The sequence below is a fragment of the Pleurodeles waltl genome, chromosome 3_1 (assembly GCF_031143425.1).
Source record: "Pleurodeles waltl isolate 20211129_DDA chromosome 3_1, aPleWal1.hap1.20221129, whole genome shotgun sequence".
NCBI lineage: Eukaryota > Metazoa > Chordata > Amphibia > Caudata > Salamandridae > Pleurodeles > Pleurodeles waltl.
Genome location: NC_090440.1, coordinates 1,336,246,728 through 1,336,268,502, shown reverse-complemented (window position 1 = coordinate 1,336,268,502; position 21,775 = coordinate 1,336,246,728). Strand labels below are relative to the sequence as shown.

Sequence of the window (21,775 nt, the reverse complement as noted above, 5' to 3'; positions counted from 1 at the left end):
TCAGTACATGATTGGTTGGTCTGATTACTCTTTAAAGAACCGTTTTGATGTGTCACCTTGCTTCTTACAGTGGTGTGCTGAGTAACCAACACCCCACTCAGAAATTGACAAACACTAAGTTGTTATAAATGAGGTGTGCAAAGCTTTGTAGTTGAGCATTTCATAGGCTCCATCTCTGATGCTAGTTGCATCTTGCACACAAATTATATGTACCTGTAATGGTTTCTAGGTGCTACTTTATAATGTTTACAACTCTCTAAGAAATGTCAACATACCAGCATATTGCCTGAGGATGCAGCTTCTAAGCTGTGCCAAGAATGGCCACACTTGTTAGTACAGTAGAAGAGTGTTTAGTTGCTTCCAAAAGTGCACATGCGATATTGTATCATTCTAGTAGCTTTAGTGTTGTGGTGCATTGTGCGACGGTGTGTTGTTTATTTTTATTTATTTAAAGTATTATAAAGCACTACAGAAACCTAAAAATGATACTAGTAACAGCTAAAAACTCAACTAGACCTAGGGGTCCTTGAAAGAGTATAAAGTCAGGTTTTTAAACCTTTCTTGGACAGAAGTTCTCAAATAAACAGACGATGGTGAGGAAGATTATTCCAAAGGCTACCTCACTATGTGTTGTGTTATACAGTATATCTGGTCTCAGGCTCCGCTCAGCCAGGCCTGAACAAGACTACACAGGAGAGTCAAGGTGTTTTTGGAGGCCATCTTTCTGTCTCACACTCAGTAAGTACCCATTGTTTTGGTCAGTAAGGAACACATACAATCTCACCTTTGATTCTGCTAGGTATTCCTTACAACTGTACATATCTCCTGAGTGCAGCATGTGTCATCTCTTCAGGTTAAGGCTGAGAAGTCCAGCTGAAGGGTAAGCAACAGGTGTGTTGATGGTGGACTTGCCCGTCCGTAGACCCAGAAAAAGCGCGTGTGTTGTCTGCGAGTACCTCCTTCGGGAGCTAGTTCAGTCTGATGCTCCAGCTGCAGAAGGCTGCAATAGGTGACGCCCGCCCGCTGCACCCTCCGATGGGCAAACAAGTAATTGGTGAGAACACCATTGACGGGGTCCTTGACGAGTGTTATACGCAAAGGTCTCTTGATCAAATCAATGTCACCTGGGAGAGTCCAGAGTACTGAGAGCACAAGATGTTCGATGTACTGAGGAGCCTCAACGAATTGATTCCGGTGTGAGAGTTCCATAATATAATACACCCGCTGCCAGTTAGTGCACTTGCTGCTAGCCGCTGGGTTAATCCCAGCAATATAGCTCCGGGGGTTAACCTACTTGCTGCTGGCCACCAGGGCCGTCCCAAATGCAGGGGATGGGGAGAGTGTGTGAGAGACACTTCTGTTTCACAAGGTTCAAATCACTAAGATGTGAGCTAATTGACCTAAAGCAGAGATCTGTTATAACTGGTTGGCCAATCCCAACAACGTAGAGGTCAGTGTGTTAATGCATCTACTACACAAATGTGTGTGTGTGGAAGAGAGAGAAATGTGTAGGGGTGCGACAGTAAAAAAGAGAGACCTCCTTGTATCGATCGGTCCCTGTAATATGTTAACTGGGCTCACACTGAGCTGTGTATCACCTGAATGTAGAAGTAGCTGGTTTCATTTTGTTAAAACTGAAATACAGACAATTATAAAACAAAAAGAGAGACCTCCAGCCAGGGGCGTGGCTTTGGGCGGGGGGGGGGGCTGCTTGGGGTGTTAAACCCTCCTATAAAATGTATTTTTTTTATAAATAGTTTGGGTACCGGTGCTTTCAGTCAGTTGGGTATTGTGAAATATCAGTAGGATTTCAGCAGGTATTTTTTTGAGGGGGGGGCCCTCCACAATAGCGGAGGAGCGTCGTCGTGCCCCCATATTTATTAACGCATCTACTACAGACTGCACGTCTGTCGGAGGGTTGGTGTTATCTCCAGTTTCCTTCAGTCTGTGTAACCTGGTCTCTGTGTAACCTACAGGCGAGAGGCTAGATACGGGGCTGATGTGTATACTCCAGAGCTCAGGGGGTTGGGGGGGGGGGGAGGGGCGGGCTGCGTGCGTATGTGTGTTGTAGCCACCACCTATATAAACCTCTTATAGGTTTCACTTCTTTGCACCAGACTCACACCTAAGTGTTTTTTTCCGCCCCCTCCACCGTTTCCATCTCGTGGCCCTGACTTAATAATGCGAAACAGCACTTTCTTTGCATCTTGTGTATGGAATTAGTCAGAAATCCATGTTTAATGTGATCCGCTGCAGAGCCGGTCGTGCTGCAGAATAGAAAGCAGGCGTGCTACCCAACAGACCTGCCTAGGAAACGGGGGTGTGGCAGATGTGGTGGGAGGGGGTGGGAAGGAGATAGAGAAAAGACAGAGCGATATAAAGAGATTGAGAGTGAGGCGAGACGGTGGCAGAGGAAGGGAGGAGATAGAAACTAGAGGGGCAGGCGGGAGACGACAAAGAGCGGGGGTATTGGGGGAACGGGCGGTAGGGGAGATAGAACGTAGAAGAACGAAGAGTCTGGAGGAGCCCAGCGCAGGAAAGTAGGAAGAACCCGGTTCCGGCAGCTATTTCTGGGCTGAAACCTGCTGAAATTGTCCCGGTGACATTTTCTGACACCTGGATACCATTTCAGCAGGGCCCCACGTTCTCTGCATCCCAGCCGCAGACGTCGAGGGGGACTTTCTTATTTTGTCATGCATGACCAAAACAAACGCCTAATTAACGGGTCATCAGCCATCCTTTTGTTCAGATGTGACCCTGCCTGGGAGCCTTCTAGGGCCTAACGCTTAGAAGTCAACGCACTCCAAGCAAACTAGAGACACAACTTTTCATTTTACATTTACTTAAGAGAAACTGAGATTTGGAGACAGTGTTTTTTAACTTTGTTCAACTCCCTATGCAAAACGTGCTTGCACTATAAGAATGGAAGATTAATTTGTCTGTATGAGTAATCACTCCAGTATTGATTTATATGGCACCCACCATTTTTTTAATTCTTTTATAGCGCTACTCATCTCAGTGTAGGATGTCGGAGCTCTTTGAATCACAGAGGCAGAATAAATGACCCAAATGTGTAAATCAATGTTCAGGAAAAATTACATAAGACAATGATGTTTATAAGGGTGTAGGAATCACATATCACCCATGCTTGTAGACATTATGGCCCTCATTACAACCCTGGCGGTCGGTGATAAAGCGACGGTAATACCGCCAACAGGCTGGCGATAATAAACATTAAATTATGACCACAGCAGAAACCGCTCAGACAGCCAGCCACTTTAATACACCGACCGCCAGGGCGAAACCAGCAGACACCACGGCGGTAACCGCCAACAGCCAGACGGAAGACAATGTACTGCCCACAGTAATATGACACACCTATCTGCCACCTTTTCCGGGGTGGTACCAACGACATCAAAAGCCTGGTGGAAACACTGCACAGAAGGGAAACGACTCACCTCTGGAGACTCAGGGAACAACCACGCCACCATGGAGCCCGAGCTGCATGTCTTCCCCATGCTCTTCTACCTTCTGCTCCATTACGAACTCCAATGCAGGCGAAGACCACCACGGTGAGTACTGCCACATAGTACACAGGGGGAGAGTGACACACACGCAACACACAACATCTGCAACACCCCCAACACCACACACACAGCCAGATGCAACAACATTACACATACACCCCGTACCCCTCAGGAATAAAAGCAAGGACAACTACTATAGTGTAAAAAGGCTGCAATAAGATAAATATAGGTGAAATACATGCATCCAAATAAAAAAGTATATACATATTTACATTGCAAGGGACACTGCCCAGTCCTAAATGTCCGTGGGCCACAAGGCCACATCACAAAGTCCAAGGCCCCTCAGCAGGAAGATGGTACAACGCCACTGGTCCTGGAGGGGCAACATGCCCTGTGCTTGGTCCTGGGGCGTGCAAGGCCACAATCTCTCAAGTGGGTGATTTGCCCACTGCTTGGTCCTGGGGAGTGCAAGGCCACAGTCTCTCAAGTGGGTGATTTGCCCACTGATTCTGGAGGAGGCATTGAGCCCAGTGAGCTTCATCCTGCGAAGGATGGGGTGAGTGGATGGCTTCTTCCACTGGTTCTGGAGGGGCATTGTGCCCAGTGAGCTTCATCCTGGGAAGGATGGTGTGAGTGAATGGCTTCTCCACTGGTTCTGGCGGGGGCGACATGCCCTGTGAAGCAGATCTTGGGGAGTGCAAGGTCACAGTCTCTCACCTGGGTGTCAGACCCACAGGATTTGCTTGAGCCAGGCCGCACTACAGCCTATGGATGCAGGACTACACACTGTCCGCCGGCGGTGACGGCTGCTCAGTGGTGGCAGTGGTGGTGCTGCTGGCAGTGGTGGGGGTAGGCTCCAGCCCTTCCCTTGCAGCCTCGGACGGCTGCCCACTGGGGCTGCTGCTACTGGCAGTGGTGCTGGTGGCGGTGCTGGCAGTGGTGGGGGGAGGCTCCAGCCCTTCCCCTGCAGCCTCGGACGGCTGCCCACTGGGGCTGCTGCTGGTGGCAGTGGTGCTGGTAGGGATGCTGGTGGCAGTAATGGCAGTGGTGGGGGGAGGCTCCAGCCCTTCCCCTGCAGCCTCGGACAGCTGAACCACCATGGTTGGTGGTGGGGCTCCGTCTGAGTCCCAGCACCAGGCCTCTTGTCCTTTTTGCCTGCTGGTGCAGGCCCCTTGCCCTTCCTGCCAGCAGCTGGAGATTGCTCCTTGCTCCTTTTGGCAGCAGCTGGGGACTGCTCCTTGCCCTTCCTCTCAGCAGCCAGGGATTGCTGCCTGCCCTTCCTTTTTGCAGCTGGGGGAGCCTCCTTACCATTCCCTGCAGCAGCTGAGAGTGCCTCCTTGCAGCACTTGGTGCAGGCACCCTATCAGTGTGGCTGCCTAGTACCCGGGATCCTCTCCCACCTGGTGTAGCTGTGGACACTACTGTGCCACTGGACTGGGTGGCTGAGGTGCTTGCCTGAGTTATACCACCCTGGCCTGACATGAGGGACGGGGGGGGGGCTAGGGAAGAGGTCCATGTTGGTGAGGAAAAGCTTCTTAGGGACATTGGGGTGGGAAGAGGGAGATGGTTTGGGAGTGGAGGGAGGAAGAGGGAGTGGTTGTAGGAGGTGTCAGTCTGCTGTGTTTGGGTTCAGGTGCATGGGCTGAATGCTGTTGTGAGGTGGATGGCTGTTGGGTGTCTGAGTGCTTGTGTTTGTGTACTTTGGGAGTAGGGGGCACAGACAGTGGAAGAGGACACAGGGGACGTGTGCATGAAAGAGGGGGTGGTGACTGCCAGTGAGGGGCATGTGCTGTTAGGTGTGCTGGTGATGGGGTTAGTGGATGAGGATGTAGTGCACACAGGTGTGAGTGTAGACGCAACTGGGAGGGAGGTGGAGGACGAGGAGGAGGGGGCCACAGTGGAGGCAGTGGATGTTGGTATGTCTGCATCTGGATGGTGTTTGTGTGAGTGCCTATGTGATGAAGTGTGCTTGTATTAGCCAGGTCCACTCTTGTGTGTTGTCCTGGGTGCATGCTCATCTGACTGTGTGCTTGGGATAGGTTGGGGTTGAGGGGAATGGGATTGGGTAGGGGAAGTTGGAGGGGGGAGGCTAGAAACAGGGACAATGGCTGCCATCAGAGAGAAGGCCAGAGCCTGGATTGATCTATGTTGGGCCGTCATGCCAGTGGGAATGCCCACCAGGAATGCACTTGCCTGTTGCATTTGGGCTGCCAGCCCCTGGATTTCATTCCCAATGGTTGACTGCCCAACAGAGTTGGATTGCAGGAGGTCAATAGCCTCCTCACTCGGGGCAGCAAGGCTAACTGGGGCAGGGTCTGAGGTGCCTGGGGTGAAGGAGATGCCCACCCTCCTGGGTGAACGGGCACGGGAAACTCGCTGAGTGGCTGGTGGGAGGGCGGTGCTGGTACGGGGGTGGCGGCTGTACCTGTAGGTGGGGGGGGCCAGAGGTGTCCACCACCACCAGGGAGCTTCCATCAGAGGGGGAATCCGTGTCCAAACTGTCCCCCGTCTCTGCTGTGGTGCTCCCCTTGCCCTCCGTCCCACTGGTGCCTTCACCATCGGTGGATTCGGCCTCCTGGGTCCTGTGGGAGGCAGCTCCCTCCGTCTCTGGTGCCTCTGCTCTTCCGCCAGATGATGCTTAATGAACATAAGGACAGGGTGACAAAACAAAAAGGGGGGGGAGAGAAAAAGGATACACTTTGTCAGTGGCGCCAGCAACACCACCATTGGTGTACATGACACACACACACACAGGGAACAGCCCTACACACTAGGCAATGCACTACCAGTCACAATGCTATTCACCTAGCGCCAGTGGCAGCATACCAGAGACCTACAGACCCCTGCCCAGTAGTGGATGCCTACTAGCTTGGTTGGAGGTATTTTACATCAGAACCCTGCCCATCATGGGACCTACTCTGCAATGTCAGGCCTGGCCTAGGGGCACCCACAGGCCCACATCCCCCACCCGGATACCACCCCACCAGGCGCAAGTTATATATTGGGGCACTGTACTCACCCCCTTGTGGCTGCTGTGATGCGCTCATCCAGCTCCGTATAGGCCACTGCCAGTATGCGGGCCATCAGGGGGGGGTCAGGTTTCAACGGACACCCCTTCCTCATTGGGAGTCCTTACCCGGCTGGGCCTCTACTGTCTTCCGTGCCTAGCGTTTCAGGTCCTACCACCATTTGCGGTATTGGGTGCTCCTCCTGCTGTATACCCCCAGGGTCCGTACGTCCTTGGCGATGGCACGCCAAATCCCCTTTTTCTGATGGGCACTGACCTGCAGTTAAATAGACACAGGGAAAGGTATTAGTCCGACCATACTGCCTGTTACACTTATGGCCCACCATGCCCCTTCCCATCCCCATTAGCTCAGACATGCCCCAGCATACATTCTGCACGCTGCCCAGGGCCCATCCAACCCCCCCCCCCCCCCTTACATTTAACATACTCCATACTTTACATTTTATTCAAAGGGTGTTTATTTAAGTGCTAAGAAATAGAAGGTGTGCAATGGGCTGGGGTGATGATGAAGGAAAGTCTAGAATAGAGTCCAGTCTATTTGTATCACAGGTGCATTGTCCAAGGGGGCATAGGAAGGGGAGCAATGGCAGTTCAAGGTGGACAGAGTGACAGAGTGGGACACAATGGTGACAATCAAGAGAGTCTTATTTCCTGGTGGGGGTCTTGGCAATAGTCTCTGGCTTCTGCCTGGATCACAGGGAACGTTTGCAGGGTGGTTCTCCTTCTGCAGGGGAAGGGGTGCTGGTGGCCTGTTGGTCCTGTGGTGGGGCCGCCTGTCCACTAGCAGAGGTGAAGGGCTGTTCAACAGTTTGGCTAATGGCAGAGGCCCGGTGGGGTGCTACTGCCTCCCTCATAGTTTTGGCCACGTCTGCCAGCACCCCTGCATTGGAGACCAGGGTGGTGTTGATGTCATTCAAGTCCTCCCTGATCCTCATGTACTGTCCCTCCTGCAGCCGCATGTTCTCCTGCAACTTGTCCAGTATCTGGCTCAGCGTATCCTGGGAATGTTGGTATGCTCCCAGGATCACGGTGAGTGCCTCCTGGAGAGTCGGTTCCCCAGGCCTTTCCTCCCTCTGTTGCACAGCAGTCCTCCCAGCTTCCCTCTTGTCCTGTGCCTCTGTCACCTGAACCGTGTGCCCACTGCCACTGACCCCACGTCCCTGATCGTCCTGTGTTTGTGGGGTGGCATGGGGTCCCTGTAGTGGTGGACACACTGCTGATTGACGTGTCCTGGTGACAGAGGAATGGGCCCGCTGGGTGGGTGCTGGGGTGGTGTTTCCTGAAGGGGGAGGCTCTATGGTAGTGTGAGTGTGCCTTGGTAACCAACTGTCCGGAGATCCCTGATGGTCCAGGTTGGTCATCCAGATCCAGGCGAGCAGAGCTGCTGTCATCACTGTGGGCCTCTTCTGTGGGGGGACTGAATGTTGCTGGCACCTCTTCTCCGGTGACATTGGCTGGGGGACCTATGGGGATGTAAATGCAGTGTTATTGTTTCTGTGTGTGACATCATGTGCATGGGTGTGTTGGCTTCTATGGTTGTTGTTGCCCTGGCAGATTTCCCTTTGTGTGAGTTACTATTTGGTGGGCTAGGTGATTCTCTCCAGTGTGCATGCAGTGGTGATAGGTGTCCATGGAGGTCTGTGAGGGGTGTCCATGCATTGGTGTTACATGCAGGGCTTGGTATTGGGATGAGTGGGTTGTGATGGTGGGGTATGTGGGAGGTGGTGAAGTGATGGGAGTACTAACAGCCCTGCCAAGTTCCCCTCATCTGGCACAAGACTAACACATTTCAGTGTGGTGGTACGCATCACTGCACTGAAATGCAAAGTCACACGTTGATAGCGCCTATTCAGCCTTGAAGCCGGAGCGCTCTAGCACCACTGTGACTGAGCAAATTAGGCTGGCAGAGTGCGGGCCCGTCTGCACTGCTTGTGGCAGGCTTGTGGGGACGGGCTGGCTCTGCTTGCGCTCTGTAGCTACAATGTAACTTTAACATTCACCGACACCGCAGCGTAGATTCACCCATGCCACAAGTCAGTCTTGCCCAATGGCTATTGCCGAGGGAGCCAGTACAGAGACTCTCACATAGGCGGGCCACCTGCAGCGCGGGTGGGCGCGGCACTGTAGACAGTTTAGGTTTGGCAGCGCACAGCAGCCCACCGCTGCTCGCGCCGTGCTGCGCGGTGTTATGATTGAGACCCCGACCAGGGCTGGAATGGTGATGCCTGAGTCAGCAGCTGCCATCCGGCCCTGTGCAATGCAGACTACACTGCCCGTGCACTCGGGGAGTCGTCGTGGCTGGCCCATGGCGCGCACTAGAAGACACGCAGGAAGCGTGACTGACTGAGCCATTGGCATAGCTTGATTCTTCTTCCTAATTTTGAATTTATTTTTGGCAGGAGTTAGATACAAGGTAAGTCATTAAATTAACGCTATAAATGTGCCAGCTACTGGCAGTTCACTCTGCATGCTGTAGTGCAGAGAGCGGTTAATGTCCCTGTTGGAAGAACATCACTGTACCAATCCATATTCCCAAAATTGTTAATGAGGAGGATAGCTGCGAGTTACCGTTTTTAAATTCTCACAAACCTTGCTTTGGTTTACTTGTGCAACTAACTTATGTCGCAGGACGGGCACCAGGTACACACTGCAAGTAAAATGTCAAGATAACTCACTGAATATAAATGTTCCTTGCAAGATCAGTGTTTTGTTTAGTTGCAGTTTTAAGCACTGCAGAGGGTCAATATCCCTGCTGCAAAGAACAGGAACCACGCATATTGGCAGAACTGTGTATTTTAGGTGAATAGCAGTGAGTTACTTCCATCTTCACACAGATGAGATCCGTTTTGTTTACTTGTGGAAGGTCTGTCACATACTGCCCCAGGCGCTCACCTGAGGGGCGGGGCTTGCTTTGTTTAAATAACATGGGTTTCAAATTAGCTGGCAGTGAGGCTGACTTGTTTGTGTGTTCAGGAGTTTCCATGCAACAATACAACTGTCAAGATAACTCTGGTGAATAATGGGGTGCCGGAGCAAGATCAGCATTTTGTTCAATGGCGGTTTTCACAAAAGAACAAGAAACACGCATATTTGCAAAAAAAATGTATTACTTCCCAAAGGAACCCTTCTTTGCGATCTTAGAATAACAACTAATTGAGAAAAAACAATAGGGCATTAAACGCATGACCTGCAATTTGCATGCTGCTCCTTGATGCCAGTAAACAGATCACTGTTCTGCATTAGAAGGTTTTCAACTTAAGAAATGGAAGTAACAAAATAACAACTAGAGTTATTTTACCGCTATTATAATCCCTTCAAATTCCTAGGCATGCATTGATCTAAGCAGCAAGTGTCTTGATCTCTGTACAATGTTTTAAATTGCAACCTCTTTGTGACCAATTAAATATTCTAGAACAGATTTACTGTCTCATTTGTCTATGGTGCCAATTTCTTTGCAGGAGATTTGTTTCAAGACTAATGTGTAAGTTGACTGTTAGACTCTGCTTTTGAAGCTCTGCCCCTCCTGACTTCACCCCTCTGTCACACAACTTGAGCCCCAATTTCTGGGATCTTGGAGTAAATCTTTTCCAATTTCAGTGTTGTAGGTGACAGAAAAGTGGTGAAAGTAGGCAAAGGAATGGAGAGAGAGTGGGTGAGAGAAATAGAAGAGGCAAGGAGGCCGACAGTTGGAGAAGGAGGTGAATTAGGACACAGCCAGTGGGGCACTATGCATTAAGAGCTTTGGATAAAATCTAGGCCTAGCTTTAAGTGGCACCTGCCTCTCCCTTCCCACATGCACTGCTACCAAAGGTCACCATGAATTAAAATGGTGAATTGAATATAAAAAAGGCAAGGAGAGCTTGACTGTAACCCTTCTCCCTCTGTTCCTTTACAGGCTTTGTGCTCCAGTACTCGGTGGACAACAGCGAGGAGTGGAAAGACGTCTTCATCAGCTCTGGGGAGCGTGCCTTTAAACTGGATAATCTCAAGTGTGGCACCTGGTACAAGGTGAAGCTGGCAGCCAAGAACAGCGTGGGTGCCGGCCGCATCAGTGAAATCATCGAGGCCAAGACCCATGGGCGAGGTAAGGGCCACAGGCCGGAACCACCCCTGCATGAGTCTCCTCAGCAATGTCCCCAACACCCTGTGGTGGATAGTGATCCCTAGTAATGGCAGGCAGAATACTTACCACAGGTTAGTCTCATTGTTTTCAGAATTTGCCTTGGGTGCACTCATACACAAATGTACCACTCTGTCTCACTGTTCCTCACTCACAAACTCACTTGCACAAATTCACACTTTCACAATCACTGGCCCTCACCCACAACTACTGGTGCACAGGGTCTCTGATTTGAACTCCTGGGGTACAGGTGTTTTGCTTTAAAAGTGCAGCAGGTGCAGTTGCACCACAGCCCCTGTTCCCTATTGCAACTGCACCTGCTGTTCAATTGATAGAGGAACCCCTGACTCACTCCCACTCCCTCTTATTATCTCCCCCTCACTCATTCTAACTCCCTCACACTGCTTTACTCACTCCCTCACTTTAACTTACTCATATTAAGTCTCACTCATTGATTCTCACTCTTTAACTCTCATTGACACTCAAACGCATTAAATGGATAAGCATTCACTCAGTCATTATCTCTAAATCACTTACAAACACACTTTTACTTACACATATGTGGGGAAATAACACTGAATTATGTTTTTGTTTCTTACCTTTCTTCCTTTACTGGCAACCTAGGGGCTCCATGGCAGTAGCAAAGCAGGAATCGAGTGCTGGACATTGGAACCAGCAAGCCATGATTCCTAACAAGAAGTCAGACAGAGTAGCAGGGCCAGGTTTAATAGGAACCCAAAGACCCACCTCAAGCCCTCTCCCAGCTTCTTGTTAGTACTGGGAGCACAGCCATGTCAAGAGCTGGGGCAGTGTTCGGAATCCCACCCCTCCTCCTCTGTCTGGCTCCGCATTGGCCTCAGGAATGCACTTATGTGCACCCTGATTGCTACATTTCAGCAAATATACTGTGCTGCCTGAGTCATATACATTAGGTCGCCTAAAAAAAAGATTGCTCCTGTGTTAGGGGTTCATAGTTGAACTACTCCTCTCACATTTGCAATCCAGACACCCATCTAGAGAGTTCTGTGTTGGTAAATACTCTAGCTGAATTGTTGCTCAGACCCCTCAGCGCTATCTTCCTCCTCCTCCTGTCATCAACAGGCTGGTGGAGACGCCAAGCAGGATGACAGGGACACTCATGAATTCTTGTGAACACAGTTATATTTGCATGAACACTGCTGAATTAAATTATTACAGGTATAATACATTAAGTTAGCAGTGGCCCTGTGAAGTATGTGGTGGCTCGCAGGTGGAAGGGTAACACCCTGAAGCTAACAGAGTCTCCCCTGACACCATCCCTATGCCTAAGCCCATACAATCGCCATGATTGGAGCTGACACTGTACTCGCACCTGCCCCATCACCAACCCTACACCTGACCCTTACACTACACCCACAATTCTCAGTGGCACCACCTTTATGCCTGGAAGTGACTGTATCCAGGCACCTGGACCCATCACCATCATCATACGCACAACTGTCCCCGCCACTGTTCCCATACTTTACCCTTGCCTGCTCCCCCACACAATACCACAACTCTTCTAATACCGTCACCACGCCCTCTGTTGACTCTTTCTGCATGCCAGAGCCCAACACCATCCCCATAACACATCCTGAAACAAACCCCATGCGTATAGTTAACCGTCTTCCCGCACTTAGCCCTGACACAGTATGCCGGTTTGACCCTGACATACTCACACTGGGACCGCAACACTGTCCCTCACCTGGCACTGACACCATCCCTGCATCTGGCCCAACCCTTTCTGCAGGTCCTAACCTGACACTGTCCCCAAGCCTTGACCCAACATTGTCCTCATGACTTACCCAGACATCCCCATGCCTGCCCTCTAACCATCCCACACTAGGCCTTGACACCTTCCCCACACCCACACCCAGCCACTGTGACTGGCACAGACACTAAACCTGTGAGTGTCTTATGCACCAACCCCATGGCAGGCCTCAATGCGTTTCCTGCTATCTTCTACAGCAGCATCTCTGCACGCACCCCCAACACAATTCCTGCGCAGGACATCATCTCCACGACTGACACTGCACCAGCACAACACCAAGATGTCATCCCCACCACTGGCCTGGACATTGTTGCTTTAAAGGTGCCTTGCCAGATCCAACCCTGTCCCAGAAGACATACTGTATTGTAGTGTGTGTTGTGTTCTGTTTAATATATTGTACTGGGTTCTTATATAGATTGAAAGTTGGTAAGAGCAGTGCAATACACGGTCCCCAAAGACCGATTGGTTTCCCTGATGTACACAACACCCACCTTGAATGCCAGGATTGCCCTAAAATATTGTACAAGCCCAGAAAGCCTCTGAAGGCAAATAAACTGACACAGTTCCACAAAAGACCCCGGCTACAACCAGATACATTGCAAAATTTACACCAAGAAAGACTCAATTAGTGACACGTTTCCTGAAGGCCTACAGCTGAATCACAAATGTCTCGAAACTGCAATTTCTAAACATAAAAAATAAGCTTTCATGTGATTGGATGTTTACTGGAGATAGTGGTGGATAGGCTGAGTGGAGCTGATTGGTCACAATGCCAAGCGCATAGTCCTCTAACCCGCCCCCAGTAGTTGCTGTGAAAACAAAGTAGTGCTTTGGGTCTCCTAGTCAGAAATTAGTCCTTACAATGTGTGACATTGCTCCAACTTGTCTAGTCGTTCAGTGGAACAGTTCTGTCTAGCCATCTTCCAACTTCTCCCTGAAACTGCAGTTTGCATGCATGTGTTTGGTCCTTTGTGCGTTTTTCTGCCCAGCAGGGATATGGTATGGGGGAATTGTTTGGTCTTGAGAAGGAATCTAGAATCTTTAATAGGCACCATTATTATGGAGGACTGTGGTTTTCTTCAACATGGTGAAGTAGTTCGACTTGGCTGTAGGATGTGTCTCTGACTCAAGAAATTGTTTGGATGATCTGAAGTGACAGAATCTGTTGAATGGGACTGTTGTGATGCAGATGGCTGTGTGATTTGTAGGGTTGTCCAAGGCTACAACTTTAGTCGTAGGCATGCGTCAAGCTTGGGACCAGTGACCTGTACCCTAAGGACGTTACCTCTGAGCACAGAATTGTGCAGCAACTGCGCTACCAAACTTTCTAGAAAAAACAACACTTCTCAGAATAGACAACTGGTTCAGCCCTGGTTTGCAAGTCGACGTAGCATGGCACAAATGAGGCAACCACTCAAGCCTGATGGCGGAAATGGTCATTACTCCTAGACGAGGCCATGTCTACAACTTGCAGAGGTCATAAGTAAATTTCGGTCACTTTTCTTGATCATTTGTAAGTGCTTTTAACAATCTTTTGTGCTCTTTGTCACCCTTGCTTACTCTTTCTCCCATTCTATTTCTCTCACCGTCTTACTAATTCTCACTCTTTTGTTTTCTCCTTTTCTCTCTTTTGCCACCTACCAGAACCTTCCTGCAGCAAAGACCAGCCCCTGCTCACCCATGTCAATGCCACACATGCACGGCTGAACCTGCAGGGCTGGAGCAGCGGCGGGTGCCCCATCACCGGCATCGTTCTGGAGTACCGGCCCAAGGGAACCTGGGCTTGGCAGACCCTGCGGACCAACAATTCGAATGAGGTCTTCCTCACTGAGCTGCGCGAGGCCACCTGGTATGAGTTGAGAATGCGGGCATGCAACAGCGCCGGCTGCGGCAATGAGACGGCACAGTTCGCCACGTTGGACTACGATGGCAGTAAGTCGATCAGTCAAGTTTATCCCGGGCTGATGCCCATAAAACCTAACATAATAAAACAAATTCTTTAAAAAACATTGCTGTCATAAATAAGAATATCAAACATATTTGACAAATATACAGATAAAGTCTTGACCAGTGCGGCTTAAAACAATAAAGCAAATTCCTCTGAAACCGATTATTAAATAAATAAAAACATTATAATCATTCGAGAACAATACTTTGCCTAGTTTTCCAGGCGGTCAACAGGAAACAAGAGGCAGTGATCTTGACAGGTCTCGTGGTATCACTCTTAATCAAGCCCACCACAGCAAGCACGCTCTGAGTGCTATTTTGCCTTTTGAATGGCATGAAGTGGGCAAAGGATCAGGAAATGTATCCCACCCTCGACCCACGTTGTGTACTTATCACACTGTCTTGATCAGGTGATGAGCAGTGTCCCAATTATTAATAATATATTTCAGAGGTAGAATACCAATTCATAGCTTACGATTGAGAACTCCAGCAAACACTGGTTCCTCATCCGGACAGTTTTCAAATTTAGGTACAGATGGCAGTAAGTCCTCCACACCCAACAGGCCAGCTGCTAGGGTGGGACCAGAGGTGTTCTGTTTTTCGCCACCTGGAGGTGTAGCAGTAGACGAGTCTTGCCATTGCTGACATAAACTTTGTGTGTCACATTTGAGAGCAAAACATTTTATCTTTCATCGTAACATGAGCTCCACAGTGAGCTGTGGTTTCTGTTGTGTTTTAGACTGGTAAAGCCATCTTCTAATACAATGAATTTGTATAGGGAAAAAGTGCATTAACTGTTGCTTAGCTACTTTAGCTTAACTGTTACGTTATTGCGTTTCTGGTTAATTCCTTGCATATGTAGTTGGTTTACTTACATGATTACCTTTTACAATTTGCTAGGATCCTTTTTGATTAGCTGTTTCAACCAAATTTGACAATGCTATTATGAATGTAGTCTCAGCCTGCCCTTTTGTGCTGGTACACAACATGTAATCCTACGATTCATGTCTCCTTTAATGCAAGGTATTTACACTGTCATTTGAAGCTGCAGCAGGTCATTGTGCACTCTTGTTTGTTGTCCATACCAGGATCTTTCCTAGGATTATTTCCCCATTAATACCCACAGGGTTATAAGTGCAACCCTGTCAAGCCCAAACCTTCTGCCTAGACCAGGTGCGACTCGTGGGGCTTTCTTGGTGCTGGGGGTGCCTGGTATTTTATTTTTTTTTGGGGGGGGGGGGCATTGCGGGGGCAAATTAATAAAACAATGTATTTTTTAATCACTTACCTGCTCCGCTCCCACGCCGCTCCGCTCCCAACATTGTAGGCAGGCACAGGCTCCCAGACTGCCCTGCGGCCAATACTGACACTGCTCATAGAAGCCTCAAGATTAGCTGGGAGCACCCAGCCAGGGTGCTCCCAGGCAGACTGGAAGCCTGTGCAGGCTGTCTCCAGCCCACAACTGTGCGGGCTGGAGAGAGCCTACTGCACATGTATGTTTGGTCGTCATCCCCAAGGCCCGCCCCTTTAACAAACGAAAAGATAATAAACGCGTTTATTATCTTTTCATTTGTTGAAGGTGATTTGCAGCGGCTGCTGTTTGCTGGGCGGGGAGGGTGACGCTACTCCAGCCGCGCTTGGTCTAGACCTAGGGACCTCTGTCCATCTCAATATCCCACCTGTCAAGGAGGTCACTAGCTGCCAGGAATCTCGCCCCAAGAGTAGCTGGCGTCCCAGTCTTCCTTATAGTTTGTGTCTCCTCTTTTACCTGCAGGCACCATCCCCCCCATCAAATCTGCCCAAGGTGAAGGGGATGACGTGAAGAAACTGTTCACCATCGCTTGCCCCGTGATCTTGGCAACACTTGGCGTCGCTCTTCTGTTCATCATCCGCAAAAAGAGAAAGGAAAAGCGACTCAAAAGGCTGAGAGGTGAGTGTGCATCTCTGGCTCTGCTCTGGGAAGGGATTACTGAGGAGAAACTCTTTATAGGTACCTGTACGGATGGAAGACTTCCGAAATGCCTTATCTTCAGGGCTCATGAGGTCTCAGAAGCTCTGTTGTACGATAGCAAGAAGTCTGAAGGGCTCCATCATTGTGAAACATTAGTTACAGTGCCTTTCCAATCAACAACAGTCTGAAATGATCTATTATTAAGGGAAGAGGTTTGTGATGCAATATCACGTTGAATGTTATGTGGATTTGTAGAGCACGCCTAATCACCAGTGATGGTGTCCCGGTGCTGAGTAGGGTAGGCCTGGGAGGTGTGGGGGAAGGAGAGCATGCCTGTTTCACCTGGAAGAGCCATATCTTGAGGTTCCTTCCAAAGTCCCTGATGGAGGGGGAGATTCTGAGGTGTTGCGGGAGGTCGTTCCAGGTCCTGGCTGCGAGGCATCAGAAGGAGAACCCTCTGCTTATGGCCTTCTTGATGCGAGGGAGGTGTGCTCTTGCCTGGGACACAGAACAAAAGTGTCTGATGGGTTGGTAGAAGTGGAAACGGTGGCTAAAGTACACTGGTTTGGTGTTATGGAGACCTTTGTAGGCATGGGTGAGTAGCTCAAACTTACATCTTTCCTGCACTGGGAGCCAGTGGGGATTGTTGAGGTGTGGAGAGACGTGGTTATTTCACGGGATGTTCAGGATGAGTCTGGAGTTGTGGGTAGTTTGGAGTCATCTTAGAACATGGGCTGGGATTCCGAAGTAGATGGCCTTTTCGTAGTCAAGTCTACTTGTAATAAGGTCCTGGGTGACGTCGTCTGGTGTTAAGTGGGATCCACTTGAAAATCTTGCTTAACATTTGCAGGATGTGGAAAGATGATGAGGCAACGGCGTTGCTCTGTCTGCTTTTGCAGAGTTTGGTGTCAAGGATGATCCAGAGGTTCCTGGCATGCTCCATAGGGGTCGGTAGGTAGTCAAGCTCTGAGGGCCACCAAAAGGCATCCTAGGGGAAGTGGTTGTTGCTGAAGATAAGGACTTTGGTTTTGTCTGTGTTGAGCTGAAGTCAGTTGTTTTTCATCCAAGCAGCGACTTTGCTCATGCAGTTGATGAAGTTTGCTTTGGCGGTACTGGTTGAGTCGGTAAGGGACAGCATGAGCTGTGTGTTTTTGGTGTAGGATACTATGTTGATGCCGTGGGCTCTGACGATGTCCGAGAGGGAAATCATGTAGAAGTTGAAGAGTGTTGGGATGAGTGACCATCCTTGAGGACTCCGCAGAAGAGTTTCTTGGTTTCTGAGGTGTAAGGCAGCAGTCTAACTTATTGTGTTCTGTCTGTGAGGAAGGAGATATCCACTTGAGGGCCAGCCCACAGATACCCAAGTGCTGAAGCTTTCTGATGAGTCAGTTATGGGAAACCATAGCAAAAGCTACAGAGAGGTCAAGGAGGATAAGTGCAGCCATTTCTCCTCATTCGAAGATGCTTCTGATGTCATTGGTGACAGCAATGAGAGCTGTTTCTGTGCTGTTGTTGGTGCAAAAGCAGAGTGAGAGCAGCCTAGGAGTTGATGGAGTTCTGGGTGGTCTGCAAGTTGGGTATTGATAGCTTTCTCCATGACTTTAGCTGGAAAAAGCAGGAGCAAGATGGGCCTGTATCTACTGAGGGTGTTGGGGTCCAGTGTTGGTTTCTTCAATAGGGTGTTGACTTCTGTATTTTTTCAGCAAGACGGGAAGGTGGCAGTGGTTATGGAGGTGTTGATGATAGTGGTGAGCACGGGGGAGATGATTGTTCTTCCAAGGTTGTATATGAAGTGGGGGCATGGGTTTGAGGGCCCTCCTGAGTGGATGGTACTCATCAGGGCAGTGGTGTCTTCATTCAAGAGGGGCTTGTTAGCTGCTGTTTGGCGATGAGGGAGGTGTCCTGCTTGGTGTTCATATCAGTATGCTGTGGGTCAAATGTGTTGTAGATCTTGACAGTCTTCTGTTCAAAGAAGTTTTAACAGTAGTTGCAGAATGCTTGGAATGGAATGATTTAATTGTTGGTAGCCGCAGGACTGCAGAACTCTTGTGATGGTGAAGAGTTATTTGGCGTTTTTGGGGCTGGCTTCAAGTCTGGGAGTTAGGGTCTTTTTCTTTGCGGCCCATTGTTGGTGGTAGAGGTTGAAGTTGGCTTTATATGTGGACCTTGCTTTCCTGTTTTAGTGAGTTTCCTTTTTCTCTCAAGATGTTTGCAGTGATGCTTTGACTCCCTGTGGTCATTTGTGTACCAGGTGGGTTATTTTTGGAGGTCTTGTTTCTGGTGAAGCAGTGCGGTTGGCACAGTCGGTGAGCAATTTATTGAAAAGCTTGGTGTCGGCAACAAGGTTCCTAGTGTGGTTGGGTTGGCGTGTCTGTAGGGTCTTGGTCCAGTTTTCTTCAGATATTTTGCCCCAGTGCCTTGATGGTGCTTTAGGTTTTTCTGGTGGGGTGGCTTCTTCGGCAGGTATCTTGAAATGTATGATGTAGTGGTCAGACCATGTGAGCGGGATCACGTAGGTGCTGGTGATATGGTTGTGGGAGGAGGAAATAGGGTTGATGGTGTGGCCTGGTATGCGGGTTGGTCCATGGACGAGCTGGGAGAGTCCGAGGTTGCTGAGGCTGTCGAGGAGGGCCGTGGAGTTGGGGTCCGTGGTGTCTACCTGGTGGAAATTGAAGTCCCAGAGGAGGATGTAGTTGATTGATCTGATGGAGAGGAGAGCGATGAAGTGTGCAGTGTGGTTGCAGAATGCTTGGGGAATGGGTTACCAGGGTTCCATTCCGGGTGGTGTTATAGTCCGTTTGTATTTTGAAGTGGAGATGTTCCATGAGGTTGGTGTCTGGTACAGTGGAGGTGGTGCAATCAATCATGTTTTTGTAGATGATTGAGCGTCCTCCTCTTAGTTTGTGGGTTTGGTCCTGGTGTATGATTTTGTAAGCGGGTGGGATGGCTGCTGCGACATCCGGGTTGGAGACTTGATTCAGTCAGGAAGAGAAGGCCATATGTGTATCTGTTGAGGATGTCCTAGATTTCTGAGGAGTTTTTCTCATGGGATCGGACATTGAGGAGCATGACAGACAGATGGTATGGGGTGGTGGTGGTTGTGTTTTGCGTCTATTTTTTGGAGGTAGTGGTGTCAGCATCTTAGATGTCACAGATAAATTGCAATGGGTGCAAGAGAACGTTCCTACCATGATGCTGGGGATGCACAGCAGACGTGTGTTGTTCAGGGCGCGGAAGATGGCAGATGAGTAGTGTCAGCGTTTGTTGGCTGTGGTGGCGACTGTGGTTGTGGTGTTGCATTGGATGGTCATGGGGCCAGGGTTCCTGGTGCAGGGTGCGGTCCAGGCACAGACGGTTTCAGCGGGGCTTGACATTTGTACACCTTGGGTGCCCCAGTGGCATGCTCACTTTGCACATCTGTTGTGCAGTCACACTGCGGCCTGCATTAAGTATGTCCAAGGGAGGGCAGGGCTTCTGTTGGGAAGAACGGTGGGAGGGAAAACCCAGGTCAGAAACCCCAGGCAGCGGTGGTGTTCCTTGGTCAAATGGCAGCAAGTGGATCAGTCTGGAACAAGCGCGGAACTGGAGGCCACAGGCAAGTGGCAGACTAGGTACCCAGGTGACTCTGCGATATCTTGGGTGTTAAAAGTATGTGAAGACCTCCTGCCCGTAGGCCAAGGGTCCGAAATGTCTGTCAGTTGAATCAAGAGATCTGAAATGCTCTAAACTGGTGTTGCCTAAGCATATCTAAGAACCCTCCACAAAACGCATGGTCTGTGTAACTAAAATGCAGCCTGATACATGTGAAATAAAATCATGTGTTGACAAATTAAAAAATACTCTAACTAGACAAAGAATACCGGAAATCAACAGATAACATAATCTTTTTAACCATTTATAAAGTGCAATTTTCTGGGCCATAATTGTCAGCTAAAAAATTAAAAGTAAGCAGCGCCTTGACTGCTTTCTCCCTGTACAAGTAGAGTCAAGAGCACAAATGGGATAACATGATTATTCATTTAGAATGAAATAGTATCTCGCACTGGCACGTGATTGGTAAACAGCATTTTCTACTCGGAGTCGGGCAGGTCTTTCATTACACGTGGCATTTCCCTGGTGGGCTGCAGCAAATGAGGGCCGATGTGAAAGCCCACGATGCGTTTGTCACTTTCCACAGTGACGGGGTAACTTGCAGGAGGCACTGGAAGTCTTCAGGATGGCAAGAAAGAGAGGGAGGGATGTGGAAGGTAAAGGGAAAGCGATCAGAGTGGAGATCAGGAGATAGAGAATGCATGGGCTGAAAGAGGGACCGTACAAGCAAATGAAGGTGCAGAGCTGGTTTGAACATTTTTGGCAGGGCTGGTTTTGGTTCCCCAGACCAACACTGTAGCTTTGTCCCTTGAGACAACGGGGACTTCTGGTGACACTGCATTGCAGCGACGGCATGCAGAAGATAGGTACAGTTCATTGTTTTTTGTTTCATCGAAGTATAGAAATATAGGTCAATATCTGTAGGCTTGACGTACTATGGCACAAACACCATTCATAGCTGACATAACTATGTTCTATATATACTCTAAGGAACTTTGGTTCAGCCTCCTTCATGAAGTTTCAGCGATGGGCTTGAGACATTATCAATCACATCTTGCATCAGCACAAAGGAGTATTTTAATGTCACCTTTCTTTAGGCTGTCTGGGTGTATCCTTACCCTATATTGGAATGCTTTAGGGACTATTTTATACCTAAAAGTATACTCTGTCATCACACATGTAATTTTTTATTTCATCTGTCCACTGCATACCCAAACCAATCCTTTGAAGTCTCATTTTACAGTAGAGCTGCCCATACGACCTGGTGTTACCATTTTAAAAAATATAGATAGCATATGCTTTGGCTTCAGTCAGAGGAGTAACTTTTACTCATGCTATTGACTACTGGGTGTATCATTAGGCCTTTTGGGAAGTATTTAATCTAGACTGCATGAGGAACTCTTTTATAACTCAGAAGTGCAATCATTACACTGTTTGTCACATTACATTATTTCTATTTCACGTGCATTCTATACCGGAAGCACTAATTTATGGTACTTTTTCCCAACATGGCAAAGACAAAAGAACTGTTAAAGTGCTGAACAGCAATTATTCAAGTAACACACGTACACTGCAGTTGTGAATGCCTGTGTTCACATGCAGGGGCACATTAAAGCCAGATCATTTGGGTTTGTCATTTCTCTCTTTTATAGCTTTGCACCGCAGAAGGCATTTTCATTGCTTTTGTCAGCACTCAATTGCTAGACTCAAACTTACTGAATTTGCCAGTGCTTGTTTTGCCAGGTCTGAGCCATGGCAAACCCTGGCCCACTTAGAGCACTCTTAGAAGTAGGTGTCTGAAACACTCCATCATGAGAGCGCA

The 21,775-nt window shown here is 49.1% G+C and overlaps 1 protein-coding gene across 2 annotated transcripts in view; it reads left to right on the top strand.

Moving 5' to 3' along the window:
• DSCAML1 (DS cell adhesion molecule like 1) overlaps positions 1-21,775 on the top strand; it is a 468,701-nt gene that overhangs the window by 427,481 nt on the left and 19,445 nt on the right. For both annotated transcript variants that reach the window (XM_069224722.1, XM_069224723.1), the window contains exons 25-27: positions 10,451-10,639; positions 14,109-14,396; positions 16,186-16,341. In XM_069224722.1, the coding sequence (XP_069080823.1) occupies positions 10,451-10,639; positions 14,109-14,396; positions 16,186-16,341 (633 nt within the window). The remainder of the gene's footprint in view (positions 1-10,450; positions 10,640-14,108; positions 14,397-16,185; positions 16,342-21,775) is intronic.